Source organism: Phaethon aethereus, assembly GCF_964289735.1.
Source record: "Phaethon aethereus genome assembly, chromosome: 8".
In the NCBI taxonomy this organism is placed as follows: domain Eukaryota; kingdom Metazoa; phylum Chordata; class Aves; order Phaethontiformes; family Phaethontidae; genus Phaethon; species Phaethon aethereus.
In genome coordinates, this window is record NC_138584.1 from 28514608 (window position 1) to 28537526 (window position 22919).

Consider the following 22919-nt stretch of genomic DNA (forward strand, 5'->3'; position numbering starts at 1 on the left):
CCAGGTTCACATCAACACGTTTACTTTATTATTTGTGTGTGGCAGGATTTTTAAAAACATTGTTTTGCAAGTGTTTGCAAACACTATGATCTTAAAAAAAAATTTCGATTTTGCTTAAATTTTAACTTAAAAAAATACGTTTATAAACTTGGGAGACTGGAGGTAAAATCCAAAGCAACTTTGGGGAGGTTGTTAATCTAAACTAAGCAAGTTTAAGCACACAAATAATTTTTATTCCTGGAAAATACTTTTGATTTGTGCAGGTAATGTATGTAAAATTTGATTTACAAAGGACTTCTTTTCCCCTTAAATCAGGGAAATATGTAGTGGCACGCTGCTGACTGAAGGTTAAATATCTGATTGTAATTTGTTCTCTGGCAGGTTCAGACAAAAATCTGGTGGTCTTTCCCTGACAAATGGAGAACTATTTCCAAGCAGAGGCATATAACCTCGATAAGGTTTTAGATGAATTTGAGCAAAACGAAGGTGAGTCATTTTGTCGATGCACGCTAGTTGTATTCTCGGAGAACCCCATTGAAAAGGGAGAAATCTGTGATACCCTTTTTGGTTTTGAGTTGTAAATTAATCTCAGAACTTGCAAAAAACATCTGTTAATTTTACATGGTCTGTCTTCAGTATTTGTTGGTAGTATTGTCCTCTGTTTCCATTGATCTGCTTACCTCTTTAAAATTTTGCACTCTTAATAGAAAATCCTCCATATGCTTTCTAAAGAAAGGTTTTCTGAAGCTTAATCTCACTGGCGATGTTTTAATCATTTATTTTAAACAAACTAGGCAAAACTTATTTTAAGCTTCTTTTGCAGTTTTGGGAGGCTCAAGTATAGAAATATTTTATTAGGTCACATAAATCATATAATGGAAGTTAAAATATTTGAAGTATTAGATTTTTTGCTTAGTCTAATTGCTACTTCTGTGCTGTCAAGGAAATTGAACATTTTATGGGAGTGGGAATCTATCTAGGCATTTCTAGCTGTCTAAAGTATATTAATCAATAGTTCTAAGTTGCTTGTGCAAATTCTACCTGATATTAATTGATGTAGCTCTAAGCTTCTTGAGTTCCAGAAACATTATGCAGTTACACTACTAGTGGTTGATCATGGATGTTAGTTATGGCAGATGTGTTTTACTGTTGTACCCATATTTGAACATCTCTACATTTCTGTTTCGGGCATTCTAATGCAACAGAGTTAATAGAACCTGTAGCATTAATAGGACACTAAGTTCTCTTATTTAAACACTTTTTCAGATGCCGCTGTTTCACCTATGCTATTGGGTGCAAAGTGGAATCAGATTCTAGATCCGCCTTCTCGTTGTCTGTCATTCAACCCAACCGTGGCCAATGTGAATGAAGCTACAACTCCTAATGAATGTCAACAGAGGTTGAAGTCTTTCTCCTTGTCTCATTCGGTGACTACACCAACAGGAGGAGGTGATCATTGTGCTAATGGAGAAGATTTTAGCATAAGCCCAGAGACTCCAGTCATGTGGATTGATGATCAGGCAGCAGCAGATGATCAATTGATTAAACGAAAGAGTAATCGGGATGATCAGTATAACACTGTGGAAACAGGAGAAAAGAAATCTGGGAATATAGCTTGCTTGCCAGAGGAGAGAAATGTACTAGTGGTGGCAGTCATGCATAACTGTGACAGAACACTACAAAGTGGCGATTTGCTGGATTGTAAAAATTACAATAGTCAGTCCCTAATGGACACTATTAGCTTTACACTGGATAATGAAAACCAACAGAATGATCAGTTTAGTTTTACCGTAAATGGATCCATGGAAAAAGATACAGATACAGAAAAGCAAGTAAATCGGCTGTGCACTGAAGATGACTCTCTAACTCATTTGATTAATGCTTCATCTGAAAGCCTGACTGTTGCATGCCCCTCCTCTCGATTAAAGGATGATTTTAATATGAGTAAAGATTCACTGTTTTCAGAAGCTACAACTGCAGGGATTAATGCAGTGACTCTCTTACAGAGACCAGTTGATGGTACTGTTAAAATGCAAGAAAATTGTCTATCAGTTGAAAATTTTACTAGTAAAGCCATTCCTCAGAGAACGGATCTAGAAGCTAAAACCTCTTCTGGTTCAAGTAATGGAAACTTAATTGTAGAACAGGAAACAACCCAACAGTTAAAGTCTAGGCTATCTGGGCTCACTGAAACTTGTCAACCTAACATGGCTGGAAGTGGCAATTACAAGGAGTGTGTTGCAGAACATTTTGCCCCTGAGGATGTTAGTGCCACTGAAAGCAAAGTCATTGAATGTGATAAAAATCTTGGCACAACGGAATTGCTCAGTATGGCAGAGTGTTACCCTGACTCTCAGGAGATGACTAACTGGGAACTGACAAAGTTGAATGAGATGAATAATAAGCAAACTCTGGGAGAGAATGAAAGACTTTTGCAGACAAAACAGCCTGATGAGGCATGTAGTAATAGTAAAGAAGGTGGAGATGGGATGATGGAGGCAGGCATGGATTTAAAAGTGGCTGGTATAGATGAGCTTGAAGGGTCTAGTCTCTCTGATGTGATGGCTACATCAGCAGCAAGCTCTCTGTCTAATGGTTGTGATTCCTATGGAATGCAGAACCCAGTTGTTGCCCATGTTCCAAAGACTTTACCCTCCAAGGAAGACTCGGTAACGGAGGAAAAGGAGATAGAGGAGAGCAAGTCAGAATGTTACACTAATGTTTATGAACAGAGAGGAATTGAGAACACAGAAGGGAGCGGACTTATTTTAAACAGCACTGGTGACCACATAAAGAAAAATTATTTACATAATCTTTGTAGTCAGGTTTCATCCATGCAAGGGCAAACTTCAACTAAACCAGTGACTAATTTGCAATCTATCAGTGTTCCTTTTGGTGGTGCAAGACCTAAACAACCTACAAATCTTAAACTGCAGATTCCGAAGCCATTATCGGACCACTTACAAAATGATCTTGTTCCCCCAAATTGTGGAGGAAATAGTAAAAACAAAAATGTCTTTGGTAAGACACAATTAGGGGATGCAGCAGACACTTTTCCTGGTGAAACATCTTTAAATGCCTCTGTTACTGATACTAATGGGGAACATTTGGAGGAGTATGAGTCTGGAGTCTCGAGTAGTCCGTGCCTTGCAGTAGCCCCAGATAGTCCAGATAATGATCTCAGAGCTGGTCAGTTTGGAGCTCCAGCCAGAAAGCCTTTTACGACTTTGGGTGAGGTGGCTCCGGTTTGGGTTCCAGATTCTCAAGCACCAAACTGTATGAAATGCGAGGCCAGATTTACATTCACCAAAAGAAGGCATCATTGCAGAGCTTGTGGGAAGGTAAGTTCATATTTTGTGAGTAAGCCCAAAGCACCGTTGCTTTTTTCCCTGATACTGCATAAAATCAAATCAGACGACTTCCTAAGCCACTGGCTCTAGTACCTGTGACATCTCTTCCTAAAAAGCCCTGTTTGATTTGTGAAGGAAAAAAAAGTTTCTAAGCTCTAATCTATTTAGGGTTTTAATAATGAATAACTAACTTATTTATAACTGAAAGAATCATTAGCCTGTATGTATATTAGTTGATTGAAGCAATCGACATTATTGGATTCATGTAGAACTGCTACAAAATGGCTAAGTGCAGGAAACTATTTTGCAGAAATTACTGCATTAATAATCCCATCAAAGATACTGAAACATATTGATGGGAATTGGAAGTGTGCTATTGAATTGCTGGCATTCCCGCTAGTTTAGATGGCTGATCAACTGTTCTTTTAAGTCTTCTTTACTAACTTTTCTGATATCACTTACGTTATTTTAAAGAATATACAAAAAATATAGTAAATTATCTGTAACCTGATGTAGGTACACATTGTGAGAAATTTTCTAATGAAGACAACTAAAACATAGTTTCTGTATCATTTTGTGTTGTGTAAGAAATATTTTATTGTTGACTTCTTTTTTAAAAGTTTTATATATGTGCCATCTAGGTCAACACAAATTCTTATGTGGCAAGTTTATGGTAAATGGTTAGCTTGTAAAGTATTTCCAAATATCTTGTTATTGAAATACAGTTCAGTGGCACATGGGAAGGAGGAACTTAGGAAAAAATATGATTCAAGACTTAAACTAACACTCTTGTCAAGTAGATATTAACAAATATTTTTAAGATTAAAAGAAATGTTAAAACCCATGAAAAACTAGAGTAAACGTAACTTTGGTTCACTTAGGTCCTATCCAAAGGTTTCTGAAGTTAATTGAAAGACATCCTGACTGCTATGGGCAAGATCTTTAGCTACCAGAAGAGTGCAGGGAAGCAGAATGACTTGAACAAAGGACCTAAAAGGAGCAAATGTGTCTGGAAAGCTCAAATCCTTATGCTACCTGTTTCTGGAAGCAGGCTAGCAGAAAACCCAGTCTTGCTCCTCTGTAAAGGACTATGTATGTGTGCCACTTGTCCCTTTAGTAACCAGAATGCATGGCACTCAGTCTCTTCACTGCAACACCAGATAAGTAGATTTCATTCAAATTTGATTTTGAGACATGCTGAAAAATCTTTCCTAGGACACTTTTAAAAGCTAAGCAGACATTCTTTGTGCACTGGTCCAGGACTTCCAGTTGCTTGCTTCTGCCCATCCTTTTGCAGTTTGGTTGCAGTGGAAGTCCTGGTGTGGAGCTAGTAACCACAGGAGATGAATAAGCATCATATGAGGTACATGCCTACCTTCTGTGTACCTTTTGGTTAATATCAAAGGGTTCAATTTTTTTCTCACTGCAGTAAAGGGGAATCTGTAAGGTATAGAAGTTAAAGGAATGTCCATAATTTTAGCTTTGATATATTAACTTACACTGTCAGTTATTTACGTAATTCTTTTGTTTTTTATGAGTTTCACAAATATGACTACAATTTTCATTTACAGTAATGTTTTCTATTATTTTTGTGTTTTAAACAAGCTCATTGCTTGGATTTAATTACTTCCCTGGAATGACTGAAGTTCTGAATGGCACAAATGAGAAGCAAACAATTAAAATATTTGTAAACAAAATGGATAAAACATGCACCGATAGAGCAAGGCCAAAAAATGTAGTGTTTTTATTTTCCTTTTTTTTTTTTTAAACTACTGAAGTCAAGCCTTGAAAAGTACAACCAGCGTTGTTTTGGATGGTATGTGGGGAATGGATAAAATAAAAGGTCCCTGTACTCTGTAGACAAACTTGTTTCTCAGATGTGAAAAATACATCACATATTAGCATTTAATATTCTCAGAGTGTTAGAATAATCCTCAGAATGGCTTGTTTCTAGAAGCTTTTGTTAGCTAATGTTGTCAGGGCAAAACTTGCACATGTGCAGTCAAAAGATGTGTTTCATGCTTTCTTATATTTGTTTTTCTCTTAAAAAAGTGCTTATTAATAAATGCTAAGAATTAGTATAAGTCACTTCCTGCACGTTGCTTTACAACAGTTAATTCCTGTAATGATTCTGGGAGGAAAAAGACCAAAGGCTTTCACAGGCAAGCTGTAATGTATCTAGCTGTAGTGGCTTGAGACATAGCTATTCTCAGCTGTCTGCTCTTGCTTTCTGGTTAAGATAACCATCCCCAAAGCAAGTCGTGTTGACCATGTGCCTGTGGTCTAGGTAACTGCTTAATCACAGTGACACTTCCACTGTTTGTATTAAATGTATGAATCTCACTTAAAGAATTGGGGAGATAATGTCTTCAGCTCTTGCAACTGATTTTTTCTAGGGAAAGTCATGGAACTAAATATTTTTGAGCGCAAACTTTAGCACAACAGTTTCTTTTTAAGCTTTATTAGCATCATGAAAAATCATTGTAGTAAAGGTGAATGTACCTGTTTCATTTGGGAATGAAAATTGCATTTAAAAATAGTCGAGTTGCACCTGGGAAGTCTGCCTCTGTTTTTAATTTCAGGATAATAATTGCAAAATTAGTGGAAGATGTGAACCTCAGGGAGTGGTAGAAGGTAATATACTTACAGTAAATTTTGGATTAAAATCAAGAACCTGAAAAATGTGTGTGAACACATTCATAAACTTTACCTTGTGTATTTTCTATTGTCAGATGAAACGGTCATCCTTCATAGGAAAAACAGAAAACTTGCCTGTCATCTTTTTGCTGACAGCCAAAACTATATTTTTCCACTAAAATATAAAAAAAATCACCAAACCTCCTAGCAACTAATGCTTTACCAACTCCCCATGAACCTGAAAACCCTAATAACATAAAAACTTGCTTTGACACTGCTATGTTTTTTTTAATCACATGGTATACTGAGATAATGACTTGGTGATTATTAATAACAAGACTGAATTGTCAGTTGGGCTGGATTGTGTTCTTCATCTGCATTACTACTGTTAAGGCTGATGCAGCCCAAGAGAGGAGGTGTAGATGTTCTGTCATTGCTTCTGTTTTAATATTTAGATCATTGCACTTGGGAGCTTTGCTGAATGCACAATGTGTTGTTTGATAAAAGGTCCTAAATTAGATATTAATTTGTGTTGGTCTTTCATTTATGGTTGAAGACATTGATTTTTCCATGTTCAATACTGAACTTTTGACTGAAGTTTCTCCTAGAGAACTGAAATGATGTCAAATGTCTCTAAAATACGTTGTAATGTTGTTATTAATATTCCCTAGAATGCTTGTAAATTGGATTAAGGTATAAATGTAGAAATCAGATTTTTAAAGTACATTTGCCTTTTTCTTTTTTTAAAGCATGTTCACATATGCAGAAGGGTTGTTTTTATTTTTGCATGAAAATGCCAGTGTATACACGTTTCTATTTTGTTTCTGAAATATTTAAGTTGCAGTAATTAGGAAACATTAAAATTGGTTGAAATGAGACAGGATGAGCTCTTCTTTCTTCACATTGGATTTTCGGCTCTCATGGTGAACTCAGAGCTTATTTTATATGTACTTATTTTAAACACTCGCCACTAAAAGACTGCAAAGATAATAGGCTGCAAAGTGGACGTAATTGACTGTGATCTGGATTGAAATTTAGTTAGGCTCACACATATTTTTATGTGAGAATCCTGTGTAGCTTCTTGTCTATATTACAGAAATACTGCTGTTGAAGTGATGATGGAATAATGTTTTGGAGTAAGAAAGCACCACGAATCATAATAACGCATACTGAATTGTAGATATAATATCCATCTAAAATTAAAATTTGAAATTCTCTCTTGATATCTGAACTCGTTTGTTAGGTAGCTGCTGCTATTTCTGGATTCCCTGAGTGTGACATTACCTTTCTGAATGAAACAGGTATTCGTCACATGTCACCTGAATAACAACTCTGAGGAAATACTTTTTTTTTTTTTTAAACAAAGAAAATATTATTCTGTAAAACAAATAAGAAATCATTAGGGCACCCTGATTTGTCTATTCCACAGGATTTTGTGATTGCAATTGCAGTTGTAGGATCATATCTGCGTGCATGTTTTTGTTTTGGTGCACAAGCCATGCTCACGTTTTGTGGTTTTGCTTGTCTGGAGGAAGCCTCAACTATGTTTCCTGCCCAGGACTGGGGGATTGTTAGAACTGGTTCAGGTGGGAAGCACTGGCAATGCAACTGCGTCTCTGCAGCAGGTGTCCCCACAGGGATTTTGCACCAGGTCCCCACTTAGCAGACGGTGTGTGTAAAATGCAGTTCTTGATTTCTCTCTAGTGTTGTGATGCTATAGTGTTTGTAATCATATAAATGCGAGCTTTTTTAAAAATGTATATACAAATGGAGCAAGATTTTTCTTGCACTACCAATGACGTTTAAGCTTTTTTAAATGTCTTGCTTTATATGTTGAACACTTAAAACATTTTGACACATCACTGTTCACTTAAGTCTCAACTGAGGAATAGCTTGTTATATATGAAGAGATTAAATAGCTAGAGTTGCTAATATAGATGAATTGCCCTGCTGCAAATAAAAATGAGTTGTTTGAATTAATCTGTACCACAGCAATCTCTTACGTAGAGAAAACTTGTGCATGTAAATGTAATTGATTCTAGAAAGTACTCATACTTTTTCTAAGACTGAAATTAATTCCAAGTTGTTAAGTCTGTGAGGGGTTGTAAAGTGGTAGGAATTTATTAACCCATTGTCATTTATGCCAAAGACACTTTAAAAACACCATGCAATATCAGGACAACATGCATTTATGTGTTCCACATAATACTGCTTCATCAGGATTAAGTAGGAAAAGCACCCTGGGCAGGTGTTAGTCACTGTGGCTTTAATGGAAAAATACTGATAATTTACCTCCTTATTTTGCATGTCTAGAGCTTTATGGATATTCTCTTGTCTGAATTCATCAGTTCATCACATATTTTTGAACACTACTGAAGTTGTTTCCCCTTTGGTTCCAGGTTTTTTGCGCAGCATGCTGTAGCCTGAAGTGCAAGTTACTGTACATGGATCGAAAGGAAGCTAGAGTGTGTGTAATCTGCCATTCGGTACTAATGAATGGTAAGTGGAAAGAGAATCTCAGCTGCAGTGCTTCACTGGCTTTGTGCTGAGCTGCAGTGATGCTATTAAAAAAAAAAAAATCTAAATACTTTTATTTGTGTGGGTAAGTATTCTAAAACAGCAAAGGCCCTTGAGAGATCAGCATGGAATCTCTGTGGAGAATGGGGATTCCTACACTAAATATAATTAACAAAATGCAAAAACTGGTAAGGTTTTATTGAGTTTGAAAGCTTTCATTTGTGAGCCCTATACCAGGATTGCAGGAACTGTGATTTGTTTGTTTGTTTGTTTGTTTGTTTGTTTGTTTGTTTGTTTGTTTGTTTACTTGTTCGTTTTTAATTCAGGAGCTTACTGTCTGTCCTTTGATGCCTGAGCAGATAACCTGTTACACTTTTGTATGAAGTGCCAAAGAGAAGAGTAATGCAGTTGTGCCTCTTATAGATTATGCACTATAGAAAACTGTGAAACTAGTATTTAACCAGAAATTAATCCAACTGTTCTTCTTCCGTAACTCCTTGGTGCTAGAGTAGGTGCTCCTAGCTAAAAACTTGTCCACAAATGTGGACAACTGAGTTTGGATTATTGCTTTAGAACATTACTGGAGAGTCTGTCAAAGCCAGGATGGTGCTGTGGCTAAAAGCCTGATGCGAACCTGGGACATATGAGAGAGGTCACAGGAGTGACAAAGTTAACAAATAGAACAAACAAGAAGTTATATTACTTTTGCTTGGTGTAAGGAAAGACTGTGCCAATGGTCCATGGAATGTATTTTGTATTTTCTCCTTTATAGTATTAACACTTCAGATAAGTGGTGTAAATATGGGCAAACACAGAGTATTCTTCCCACTGTGTCTTGAGGCGTCTGAAAATTTCAAGAACTTCCTGAGCTGGCAGTTACCTTTGGGTAATTATGCTGTCCAGCTGACTTATTTCCATGACACTGAGACAGCTGTTGCTGAAAGACTCGATGTTTAGTTTTTATGGCTTGAATTGAGAAGGTAGAAAAATTGGATTAGGTTGAGAGAGGATCCATGTAAGTGCTTAAATCATGAGAAAACCTGTCTCATCATGAGACATTCCAGGCATTCTGTCTTTGGTTTATTAATGGAAAGGTAAATAGGTGACTTGATCTCGGGGTATAAATATATATCTGGATAACTGAAACTTGATGACAGAAGTTGCTTGAATTGTAGAGGAAGGTCTGACAGGTGCACTCGAACATGTAGTGGGTGGAATGAGAAGTCAGACAAATTCAGGTTCTAAATGCAAACTTTTAACTGTTAGGATGACTAACTATCCTGATAATTATTGAACACTTATCATGGAATCCTCTTTGCTGCAAATATTTAGTTAAACTTTGGAGACTTTCATAGAAGATTGCTACTGTAGTTTTAACCAAGAATTTGTTAGGAGAATTCTGGTTTATGTCAGCATTCAGACAAGGTAATTTTAACGGTATCTTTATGTGTTAATGGTATAGTAGATTATTTGGGCTGCTATTTTCAGAAAGATCTGTTAATTTGTTGAGCATCTAACTAAACTTAGAAGCTTATAGGTAATATTTTTCCTCCAAAGTAGTTCAGTATTATGCAGGTTTGGTTGAAAGTAACCGAGTGCCTAGTCTTGAGATGAGCGTGCAAAATTAGTAGACAGTTTCTGTTATTAAACAGGAATATTTTTTTTCAATTTATAAAAGATTAAAGATTAATCAGTGTGAAGTGGTAGGTTTTAATTATTAATAGTTCTTTACTGTAGGCCAAATGTGTAAGGTGACAGGAAATTGTAATATCTAGAAATTAAAATGGAGTCCTGATGATGACATTGAAGGGGTGCTAAAATGTTACATTTTGAGATGGAGAAATTACCACATTTCAAGGTGTACAAGAACAAGGAATTGCACATACACCTGGCAAAAGACATCTGGCTCCTTTTGGTGGTGAGTAGGATTTGTTTTCATCTGGGGAAAGGGAAGAATCAGAAAATATTTCAGTTGAAACCAGAAGTGTTCTTGTAAAAGGGCGTAATAAAATTCATCAGATTATAATGGTTTTCTTCTAAAAGTCTTTCTGTCCTGTCGCCAGGACGGATACACATCAATGGCAGTGAACAGTGACACCAGTGCTTGGTTTATTATAGGGAGAGTTCTGCCTGCATACTTAGGTGTATTTGCCCCGGGCTACCTCTCTGTTTCTATCCCTGCTGCAGCGCTTTGTGATGGTGCTTTTGGTCACCAGTTAGTTAACCTGTAGCCTGATTGCATCTGATCCCTCCTGATCCTCGCAGTTTCTTTGTTGGTACAAGTTGTTGGGTTTTTTTCCACTCAGTGCAGCAGGTTAAGCATTAATCTTTGCACAGTCTTGGAACCAGGGGTAGGAATCACACTTTAAAAGTAGTTTTTTCATTTGGTTGCTCGGTATCTGGTCTGTGTTTCACTGTCATGTGGGGGGAGGGTTGTATGTTTTCTGGCACTTTTCCATGACCAGGCTGTGTGTTTAATGTTTCCAATGCTATTTTTACTATATTTTCAATTGGTATATATGCTGACTTGGCACTTTGCTTGTTTTAGGGAAGGCTTTAAAAAAACTCTTTTACCACGCTATGGCTTTACTGATAAAGCGATCCTAGAGATGTAACTTTTCTTTGTGCATTTTTAACACTTCCTTCTTCCAGGAAGGAGAGTGAATAGGGAAGGCTTTAAAAAAACTCTTACCACGCTATGGCTTTACTGATAAAGCGATCCTAGAGATGTAACTTTTCTTTGTGCATTTTTAACACTTCCTTCTTCCAGGAAGGAGAGTGAATACTCTAAATGAATACAGAATTGCTGTTTAAAAATACTTCCATTTAATTAATCTTCTCAAATGGAAATGTTAATACCTTTTCCACTGGCAGACATTTCGCTCTATTGGTTTTGCAGGTTGATGGGAGGAAGCAGGAGCGGTTTATGTTCTGTTGTGTTCTCTTTGGGTTTTTTTGATCATGTTAGTTTCACCTTGGTTTTCTGACAATTCATAGCCAAAGGAGCCCAAAGATGTACGTGATTTATTCAGGCTTTATAGCTGCTCTGAGAGGTTAGGTGGCATGATATTTATGCCTGACTAGAGGAATGCATTTATTTGTAACATACCAATATGGCTGAAGGTGCAAGCACACATCTAAGTTTTCTGGTACCTTGCATAGCTACAAGCCTTTCTTAAGATGAAAAAGTAGTAGTACTGTGGAGATAGTCTGTTTCACTAGCTAGAAGAGAGATTTCCCTCTGATGGATGTTGTTGACAAAGAAGTTTAATGTGTTATTGTTTGGGCAATTGAATTAAGGCTCAAGTCATGCCTTCAGAACTAATAGCATATGGGTTTTTTCAAAGTTAAGAGTTAAATTATAGTTCGGTTGTTGACCTGTACTGCTCTGCTCTGGATATAAAGAAATGCAAGGTGCTTTTTGTCATATACAAAAGATAAATCTGCTCAAGTGTCCTCTAGGTTATAAAGCATTTGTAATAGGAATGTCGATCTGCCCGTACAATGTGATAAATATACATGTATATAAGAGTGTTTTAAGCTAAATCTTTGAAGAAGAAACAAAATGAAGCATGAGGACCTAAATGTCATTCAGGCCAGTGTATTGTTATAATTTTCAGGAAATATTTCAAATGAACGTATATTTTTATTGCACAGGACCAGTGCTGTTTCTCCTCCTGCTGTACATTTTCTTGCTTAATTACAGTCTCCTGGGCTTTTAAATAGAGGAAGAGAGATGGTCTTTGGGAGGTAGCAGGGTCCATACTTACCGAAGCTGAGAACTTAACACAGTGTTTTGGACTGTTAGACACCTTCCTCTGTGCTCATGTTTCTTGTTCTTTGTTCGCTTTAGCTCAAGCCTGGGAGAACATGATGAGTGCCTCAAGCCAGAGTCCTAACCCTAACAATCCCGCTGAATACTGTTCTACTATCCCTCCTTTGCAGCAGGCTCAGGCCTCAGGCGCCCTGAGCTCTCCGCCTCCCACTGTCATGGTACCTGTGGGAGTTTTAAAGCATCCTGGAGCAGAAGGTAAGGGTACTTCTTTTTTCTTTACCTGTGGTAAGAGTTTGGAAAGAATATCTGCATTTCATCCATTCCAAATACTCTAGCTAATGCCAGTTGCAACGTTCCTGCCCTCAGTCGGGATATGAGGTTTTTAAGGACAAGTAAACTGTTCTCAGCAGATGTGTTTGTACGTGATGCTGCCATAGGGAATGCACTACATGATGTCTTAAGGGCCTTCCACACCACATTTCTCTATTTATTATTTTTTTCTCTTTTGCTCTTCTGTACTCAAATTTTCCAGTCAATGTTGCTGTGAGATCTTAAATCCTATTTTTTGTTGTTCTCTCTAGTGGCTCAACCTAGAGAACAAAGGCGTGTTTGGTTTGCTGATGGCATATTACCCAATGGAGAAGTTGCCGATGCAGCAAAACTGACAGTGGCTGGGACAACTTCCACAGGAACCTTAGCAGTGTCTCATGATCCATCAAAGACTGTGACCAACAACACTTTATCAGCAGAAGTAAGGAAGTGTTACGCTATTCACCACTCAAAACACTATGCTTGCTTTGGTCATGAATAGTATATTAGCTTCTGTGGTGATTTTAAGACTGATCTAGAAAATCTGTTGAGGCTTGTCTTAGTATGTTGTATAGCAAGTGTTCTCACTTATTTTAATGTTTGCAGAGTGCTGAAACAACCATGTATTTTGAACTGAAATAATCTATTAGGGGGCAGAGCACTAAGTGATGTTTGAAGTCTGTGTGCTCGATGGCTTCCAAGTGTTAGGCTGTACAGGCTGTGTATGAAGGATATGTGTGTAATGCATGTTTTGAAAAAGCTGAGTCACAGTCAGCAAGGGGTTTGAAACAATAAGGTTGTCATAGCACAAAGCAGAAAAATACTTTGTTTGACACTTCTCATAAAACGATGTATGCAAGAAAGTGCAGATACAATCTAACAATGTTAAATCCACCATGCCCCATGTAAATCCACCATATCCTCACTTCCATGTGAGTGGAATGGAGACTTTGCAAAAAGTTGAGATGGGCATAGGTACATTTAGATTTTGTAAAGAAATGGGTATGTGTGGAGCTAGAGAAAGGAGATGCAGTCTCTCTCTAAACAGACTTTTAGTAATAGTTCACATACAGGCGTCATCACGTGATCATCTATTGTTAAAGAGCCAAATAACTCGGTGCTTCTGGTTCTTCAGCAGGCACAGACTCCTTCACCTACATCTAGTAATCTAGTCAGCCAGCTCTTACATTTTTATCATTATTACTTTTGTAATGTTGTCCTTTCTTGTTTGCTTCCTGTAGACTGATAATGCTTCTGTATTCTCGGGTAATATAACTCAGGTTGGCAGTCCTGTTGGCAGTGCAATGAATCTAATTCCTGAAGATGGTCTTCCCCCAATTCTCATCTCCACTGGAGTAAAAGGAGGTGAGGGTATAATTTGGCAGCTAGCTTTTATGCTTACCAGTTGCAATTAACCTAATAGTTACTGTGTTTATTTTAAAAATAAGATGCTGGCAATATGCTGAATATTGGAAGAAATTCACAAAGTACTCATGGCTAAATGTTGTGACACTTATTTGCATGATTGATCCTTATTAGTATCCGGGAAGAACCCCATCTTGCAATGGAATTACTGTAAGAAGTGAAACACAAAGCAAAAAGAAAATTAACTTCAGTCCAGAAATATGTGCTAATTTCTTCACTAATCTGACTGTAGGGAATGTTTCACACAGAGATACATTTTAATTAGCCTTATGAATATTCATGCTTCCCTTCTCTGAAATTCTCTTGGAACATCCATTCCATCTGAGGCATCCCCGAGCACTGCTTTCAACAGCACTATTGCACATCTTGGCCCACAGTGAAGCTTTTAGTAATTGTGATGTCCCCTCCCAGAGTATCCAAATGGAGGAGGATTCAGAAAATTAAAAACTAATTTTTAAAAGGTTTAAAAAAGTATGTATTTGTTTATCTGATAGTTGCTTTCCACAGTCAGATTCATGACATCCTTTAATACATTCCTAGGATTATTTTTTCAGTTTTGATTTTTTTATAGAATCATAGAATGGTTTGGGTTGGAAGGGACCTTTCATGGTCGTCTAGTCCAAGCCCCTTGCAATGAGCAGGGACAACTTCAACTCGATCAGGTTGCTCAAAGCCCCGTCCAGCCTGACCTGGAATGTTTCCAGGGATGGAGCATCTACCACCTCTCTGGGCAACCTGTGCCAGTGCTTCACCACCCTCATTGTGAAAAATTTCTTCCTTATATCCAGTCTAAATCTGCCCTCTTTTAGTTTAAAACCATTACCCCTTGTCCTGTTGCAACAGGCCCTGCTAAAAAGTCTGTCCCCATCTTTCTCATAAGCCCCCTTGAAGTACTGGCAGGCTGCAGTAAGGTCTCCCCGGAGCCTTCCCTTGTCCAGCTTGAACAAACCCAACCCTCTCAGTGTGTCCTCATAGGAGAAGTGTTCCATCCCTGTGATCATTTTTGTGGCCTCCTCTGGACTCATTCCAACGGGTCCATGTCTTTCCTGTGCTGAGGGCTCCAGAGCTGGACACAGTACTCCAGGTGGGGTGTCACCAGGGAAGAGTAGAGTATAGAGGCAGAATCCCCTCCCTTGACCTGCTGGCCACGCTGCTTTGGATGCAGCCCAGGATACGGTCGGCCTTCTGGGCTGCAAGCGCACATTGCTGGCTCATGTCCAGCTTTTCATCCACCAGTACCCCCAAGTCCTTCTCAGCAGGGCTGCTCTCAATCCCTTCATTCCCCAGCCTGTATTCATACCGGGGGTTGCCCCGAACCAGGTGCAGGACCCTGCACTTGGCCATGTTGAACCTCATGAGGTTCTCATGGGCCCATTCATGACCTTGTCCAGGTCCCTCGGGTTGGCATCCCATCCCTCAGGCGTGTCAACCGCACCACTCAGCTTGATGTCGTCTGCAAACTTGCTGAGGGTGCACTCAATCCCGCTGTCTATGTCATTGATGAAGATATTAAAGAGTACTGGTCCCAATACGGACGCCTGAGGGACACCACTTGTCACTGATGTCCATCTGGACAGTGACCCATTGGCCACTACCCTCTGAATGCAATCATTCCTCATCCACTGAACAGTCCACCCATCAGATCCATATCTCTCCAATTTAGAGAGAAGGATGTTGTGGGGGACCATGCAAAGGCCTTACAGAAGTCCAGATAGACATAGACATTTTTTTATTCCTATTAAATATTTTGCTGATACAGTGCATTTCTAACGTTAGCTGGAAGTAACTTTTTATTGAAGGATAGTGTCAAAACCAAAATGTGAGCATTTGATTTCAAAACGAACCTGTTCCCTCCTGTCTTAGCTGTTCATGTGGGTGCCTGATTATTCAGTCTCCTCCACAAAAAAGGAGTGAAACTACAGTATACTTTTCAGCTTTTATATAGATAACCTCACATAAATCGTATTTTTTATGCTAAGTTGATTTTGTTTCATATGCTGTCACATATTGGATTTTCTGTGCAGCATTTTACTTCTGATATTCTAATTCTATTTTAAAAGATTCCAAAAACATTTTTCACATTAGAAAGCAAAATTACCTTTCTTTCTAGGTAGTTTTAGCTGGAAAAGTAATACATTTCTTTTAAAATCTTTTTTCATCAGTATAACTATTTTTTGTTAAAGCTTAAATGCAGAGTAGATTATAATCACATGGATGAGAAATTTTAATTTGCTAGTAGTCATCTGGGTCTAATCATAGAGGGACACTAAAGACATATTTGCAGTTTCCTGTTGGGATCCATTTTACACTGTGTTTAGACCTTCTATGATTTATTAAAAAAATGTTTTATATAGTTTTCCCCTGTTTGTTATCTTAATAGCAGCTAATGCACAGAAAGTGTAAGTTACATGACACCAGGATAGACCACGTGTTGGTGTTTGTAGTGCAGGACTGATGTTCTTGTGCTTTACTGTGATTTAAATAACTATTCTTAACTTCTTTTGTCATTTGGGATTTCAGTTGACACCATGACACATTTCTCAATTTGATTTCCATTTTCTCCTCCAGTTGATACAAAAAAAAAAAAGTTGATTTATAAAACAAGCTGCACTTTTCTAAAGGATGTACAGGGGTTATGCACATAAGTGATACTGAAGTTTGAAAATACCAGCCTAGGAAACAATCAAGCAAATCAGCTGTACTTAAATAAGTTTTTTTAAAAAGATCAAAACAGCAAAAAGCATCAGAATTGGGGTTATCTGATTATAATGCAGAGTACTGTACCAGTAAGTTAAGGACTTCACTCTGTGTTTACTTTTTTCTTTAATAGACTACGCTGTAGAAGAGAGACCTTCGCAGATCTCTGTCATGCAGCAGCTGGAGGATGGTGGCCCTGACCCTCTTGTATTTGTTTTAAATGCTAATTTGCTGTCCATGGTAAAAATAGTAAATTGTAAGTTTTTATTATTAAATAAGGCTTGGGGTATGAGAGGGGAAATGTTATATATATTATTAGTATGAACAGTGGCATTTTTATTTGGTAGGATAGTCCCTGAAAATGTGCATGGATTGAAAATGTACTACTTAGCCACACTGCATTAAATTATTAAAGGCTCTTTTCCAGTGCTATTTTTTCAGAAAATATAAACTAGACTGATAGAGCCTCCAGTCTCAGGCCTGGAGATAAGTGTCTCCTGTCCAACGTGGTAGGGCAAGGTATTTTATCACTCGTTCTTCCTTTGGTTGATTAACTCATTTCCTTGTCATCCCATTCTGGAAAAAGCAGATAGGATCCCATAGTAATGCACAGGTTCCGTTCCACTGTGCACTTCTTTTATCCTTTTCTATACTGTGCATGTGTGCGTGTGTGTGTATATGTCCTGAAGGAGGAATGAATGGCGAGGCATATAGATGGTTTCTCATGTTAGTACCTCAGTTGATCTCTGTCGGATAAGAAAATGTTACTTGAGAAATAGAGAAGAACAGTTTTGCAGTAAATGTTTTCGTTCTGTGAAAAGTTCATACAATAAATTCAGATATTTATAAACCTTTCAGCATCTGGTTAGATAGCAGTACAATTTTTTATGTATGTATAAAAAAGTATGCATATATATATATACACGTATTAGATGAACAATTTTAATAACTTAGTATTCTCAACAAATGAATTGTGAAGCTTAGAGCATGTGTCATCTCTAACACTCATGTGAAGCAGAACAACAGTGGCGTCTCATGAAAACACCTGACATCCAGCTATCCATCTTAAGAGAGAGATGTCTGAAACTGGTTTAGCTGTCAGGATCATGATATGCACAGCCAACAGCCTGGCCTTTTCCCAGGTTCCTTCATTCCCATTTAAATCCTGGCCTTTAATTTGGATACAGAAACTGCTAAAAGTCTGCTCTGTAGTGTTAAGATCTGACTGGGAGTTGTAATGCTCTGGTTCTTCCTTAGCTGTAAACTGTGAATTACTGAGCTGCTTTTGTTTTGGATGTGCTTGCTTGCAAGGTAATGGATTTTGAACCTAATTTGTCTGTGTGACAGATATCGCAACGAAACATGCTGTAAAACTGATTCTTGAAAGAGCTATCTTCCTGTAGTGAAATCTAGGGATATTTTATGAAATCTGATCATCTGTTCCAATACATGTTTTCCTCCCTGCAGATGTGAACAGGAAGTGCTGGTGTTTCACTACAAAAGGCATGCATGCAGTGGGGCAATCAGAGATAGTCATTCTCTTGCAGTGTTTGCCTGATGAGAAATGTTTGCCTAAGGATATCTTTAACCATTTTGTGCAACTTTACCGGGATGCCTTAGCAGGTAGGAATGCTCTCTCTTAGAAACGGTTTGCATAGGTGATCATACTGGGTCAGATACTCACATTTTTGTCATTTAACAAATGGCTATTTTTGTATAAAAGAATATGAAAAGAGAATAAGGATCAAAGCTGATAGGGGGCTTAGTTGTTACTGGTTATTAGTACCCAGTGGTATATTCATCTTATCAAATAGAAGTATTAATGAGATGCTGGTAACTTGGGGAGCTGTTCCAAAGATCTTCCAGCCTTCCTCTGGGTGCCAGCAGAAGAAAGAAGTTTGTGCTATAAAAGCCATGCATAGACTATTGCAGCAATGGAGCAGGAGGACTCTGCCTGTGACAGCTCTGTGTTCAGCAGCCATTGCTGAATGTTTGCGCTGACTGCTTCTGCTAAGTGCTGGGATAAGTACATCTGAAATTAGTACTGTACTGCATTTAGCAGTGAGTGTAGTAGGATACTCAGCAGGGCTCATGGGTACACTAATGACATTGCTTCTAATAATTTTTTTTTCAGCTTGAAGTCAGGGTAGCTTTTTTAAAGATAAAGAAAATTTTGAGAATTCTTGTGGGTAGTATGTTAAATATCTGCAAACCAGGTATTTCAGAAATTTGATTCCCACAGTGTGTGTGTTTATTGCCACATTATGGAGATCCTATTTATATTATCAAGTAATACGAATATATATGTATATGTGTGCTTGGAATGAATTATAGGACATTGCAGAAATTATCCCTGAATTTTGCATTTTAGTATCTCAATTATGAGATTGTGTTATGTAAACATTTACATGTTTTACATTTGCCGAGTAAATGGGCTTCCACTCTTAGCTATCATTGGACCTTAGAATTTAAAAATTATTACATAAGGAAAAATGCAAGTATTTGGTTCCACTGATTAGAAAATAAAGCTAGTTGGATCACATTAAGGTTGTATACTGAAAATACATTTACGAAGGATTCTACATATCATTTGCAATGCCTTTGGAGTAACTGAATCCGACACTTTCATAAAATAATGAAAAAAATCTTCGTTTCCTAAAATGTTTTGGTGCAACAAAGGTCAGCTTGTCCAGAGAGGTTGCCACGTTCAGAATGTACTATAATCACATGTCATAATGGATCTCATGTACACTGGAAACAAACACTTTTCCAAACCTCACTTCATTTGCTATGCTTCATCTTCTAATGATGATGTTATTCAGAGGGAGATAGATGTGAAAAATTGTGTGTGCATGTGTAGAGATATATATATGTATTGCAGATATAAATCCAGCTTGATGTGTATATTGCAATGAAGTTCTGTATAATTACACTACAGAAATACATAATTTATCACTCCTACATAATGTATTTGGAATTCTTTTTTTAGTGCTCTACTGGTAGTAATTTGATATCCTGCAGTTGCACTGGTACAAAGAGCTCCTTACTATTGTACAATTCTTAATCAGAAACCAAATTTCACTGTTTAAGAATTCCACTCTGTAATGCTCTTTTGGTAGGATTTGCTCTGTGTTGTATTTCAGACATGTAGCAGAAGTAGATAGGCACCTTGAATTTCTATGTACTACCAAACTGCACTGAAGTTTTTGTAGAACATAGCACCTTGATAAATTCCCTTTGCATTTTGTAATGCACTCTCAATATCCATCTGTTTTTCTTTCCCAGTCATGTGTGTTTGAGAGGGAGAAGTAGATATTAGCATATTTGCAGCTCTGGCTGTTCTAAGCATGATTCAGCCAGAGAGCTGCAGGCGTTTCAGTTTGATGGCTGTAATCCCTTGGAAGTGGTTAGCAGTTTTCATGCTGTTGTAGATGGAGCCACGCTTCCAAAGTTGTTCATTTCAGAGGTGCTGCACCTCTCCTGGCAATTAGAAGATAGACATTTAGGGTAAACAAGAATTCCCTTTAGAAGTAGAGACTATTTAAAACCCTGCCTCATGGTTTGATTTTTAATCAAAAAATTGAACCACTAATATATTGGTTTAAATTTATTTTGCCATCAGGACACTGAAATTCTGTGGATGTTGATTTTGTTTTGGAGTGATTTTGGGTTTCTTGTTGTTTTTATTTTCAGATGAAAAATACAGCATTCCCCTTTTGTTTATTTTATTAAAGCCCATATCTGTAGCATTTTTTTTTCATGATTCACACTTATTTACTAGCTCTTCTTGCTCAAGTTTGAATTCTGCATTCAAGCATAGAAGCACAAACTTGTATGTACTCGTGCCTCTTCCCAGATGTTTCTGCTTTCCTCAGAGGATAACTTGTTTCTTGAGGCCGAGTCCTGTCCTCTGTGCTAGGTATTGCTCTCAGCCATTTGCAGAGTATGGTTCTAACATGTGCAAATAGCGGCAGCAGAGCCCAGGCCTCAGACCTGCAGGCAGGAGCATTTAGTCTGTACACTCAACACTTTGCAGTTTGTCCTTCAGATTCATCTCCTGTTGCAGCACAGATAAGATGTCAGCCTGGTGCAGCACCGCTTTGAGCCTTCATGAGTTTTCTTACGGGAAGTCTTGAACCTCAAGCTATAGTCTGGTGTTAGGACTTCATAATTGTAAAACAATGGAGAGATTTTGGAGGAAAAATGGCATTTTTTACTACAGGTTTTATGCATGCAAGTTATAATAAATTGCAAAGTTGTTAATTAAGGCAAGTATTAATTGCTGTTCAGTTTCCATCACTTTATTTTTCCTCTGGCCCCTCATGTCATCAAGCTCCCTGCTGTGGTGCTTTTCTTGTTTTGAAATTGAAAGCTAATGATTTCTGTTGCGGTTGTAGTAGTTGTACTGTTGTAGTAGTAATCCCATGATTATCCTTGTCTGTTGGCTATAAGCCTGGCAGGAGGTCTAGTGAATGGAAAAATGAGAACTTCTGTCCATCTGAATGGGCACTTTGAAGCAATTGGATGTGTTAGTATAGAGCTGCCAGATATGCCCTAGTGCATCAACTCTTTCACGGAATACAATAAATGCTACTGTTACTTTTGTAGTGAAAATGCAAATCTGGCAACCGCTTGAAATGTCTTTGTGATCACCCTGGTTTTGGGGATATTTCGAGTGATGCTGGATCTCTGCCAGTCACAGTTTTGTGTGGTTTTTACCCAGCCTGGTTTTAATTAAGTAAGGTGCTAGCTAATACAGAGTAGCTCTATAAAGAAGCCCATGTAGGTGTTCTGAACAGAGAACAGGTTAACTGAGTGAGTGAATAATACACCCCTGTAAGTGTAACGTGGAAAGATGGATACAAAATCAAACATCATATAAGGTGTGAGAGCGGTTGTTTGGAAGACTGCCACAGACTAGTCTGTAACTAGTACTCACAGTGATAGTAAGTGAAGCATTATGTCCCTTGCCAATATGAGTAAGTTCTTTCCATGATCAGAACTTTGAATGTTGAGTTTCACATGTTTTTTCTCAATGTTGGCATCTGCTACAGATGTGTTGTGCCATCAAGTTACATTCATGGTCTTGTCTCTTCTGTGTCTGTCTGTGGCTCTTGGTGTGGTGGTTGACAGGGTTTGTATTGCTTTTCCAAAGAGTATGTGCTTATTTGCTCTTGAAGAAAAATCATCTGGCAAGATTGTTGCCAGGTGAATATTGATTTGCATCTCTTGCTACAGAACTAGGACACCTGGGTTTCCAGGATGCTGGCAAGGTGTTTGGTACTCGGCAGTTCTTGGTTATTACTGATGACAGTGGGATGAGGCTGGATGGGTGCAGCTGACTTCCCCAAGCCATGTATGTGTGCCTTCCCTGAGACTGGATGCTAGCACCAGCTTTTTGACCTGGGGGTAACCAAGATATGAAGCATACATTAGGAATTTAACCTCACTGTTTTTTGGTAAAAGCACCTAAGAAGCTTCACCACATATTGAGGGCAATAAACGCAGGAATCTTTTTCTTTACCTTTCCTGGTATAAACGATTTTACTTGAGTACAGAATGGATTGCCAAACTGATATGCAAAGTTCATTGTGCATCAGAGGAGGATACCAAAGTGAAGAATTCAAACCAGCATGGATCATGGCTGGAGAGAAAGTCACATCAGTGGATAAAAGCATGTTTTTTTAAAGGGCTTTATAGAGCTGCGTAGGATTTAAAGTCAAGGGTAACCCAGCATTAATTGAGAAGACAGTAAGTACTGACCTCCTGCAGAGCTGCTTTAGATGCATCATGCACACTTAAGGCACTTCCTAAATAGTATCAATTGTCTGATGTCACGTGCTGGAACTTAATGTAAGGAAGGGCACCTTTCTGTTCACTCTGAGATTACCTCTTTATAAAGGAAGTTGTGATATTTTGCAAATTAAATAACATGCTTTTGAGAAGGATAGCTTTTTTGGAAGGTTTTTCTGACAGCTACACTTTCTCTACAAGCCTCTGAAACACAGTTCTATGCTTAAAATGTGTAACGGTGCAGTGAATTGGGTTTGACCATGTCAAGTTGGTAATAGCAACTTACCAGTGGGGCCTTGACTTGTAACCACCTTCAAAGATGTGGCAGGAAAGACTGACAACCTCTGGTCAGTGCTGAAATGTTTGTGGGACAAGCCCATAGCCCAAAGAGGATTTTTGACTTCAGTTTGCTGGTT

At 38.0% G+C, this 22919-nt stretch overlaps 1 protein-coding gene across 1 annotated transcript in view; it reads left to right on the plus strand.

The window, feature by feature from the left end:
* Positions 1-416: 416 nt before the first annotated feature.
* The window catches only part of ZFYVE9 (zinc finger FYVE-type containing 9), a gene marked incomplete at both ends in the record, with an annotated part of 38719 nt that continues 16216 nt past the window's right edge, over positions 417-22919 (plus strand). The window contains 8 exons of the mRNA XM_082002887.1: positions 417-486; positions 1267-3341; positions 8387-8486; positions 12358-12534; positions 12861-13030; positions 13830-13953; positions 16844-16966; positions 18178-18333. Of these exons, the coding sequence (XP_081859013.1) occupies positions 417-486; positions 1267-3341; positions 8387-8486; positions 12358-12534; positions 12861-13030; positions 13830-13953; positions 16844-16966; positions 18178-18333 (2995 nt within the window). The remainder of the gene's footprint in view (positions 487-1266; positions 3342-8386; positions 8487-12357; positions 12535-12860; positions 13031-13829; positions 13954-16843; positions 16967-18177; positions 18334-22919) is intronic.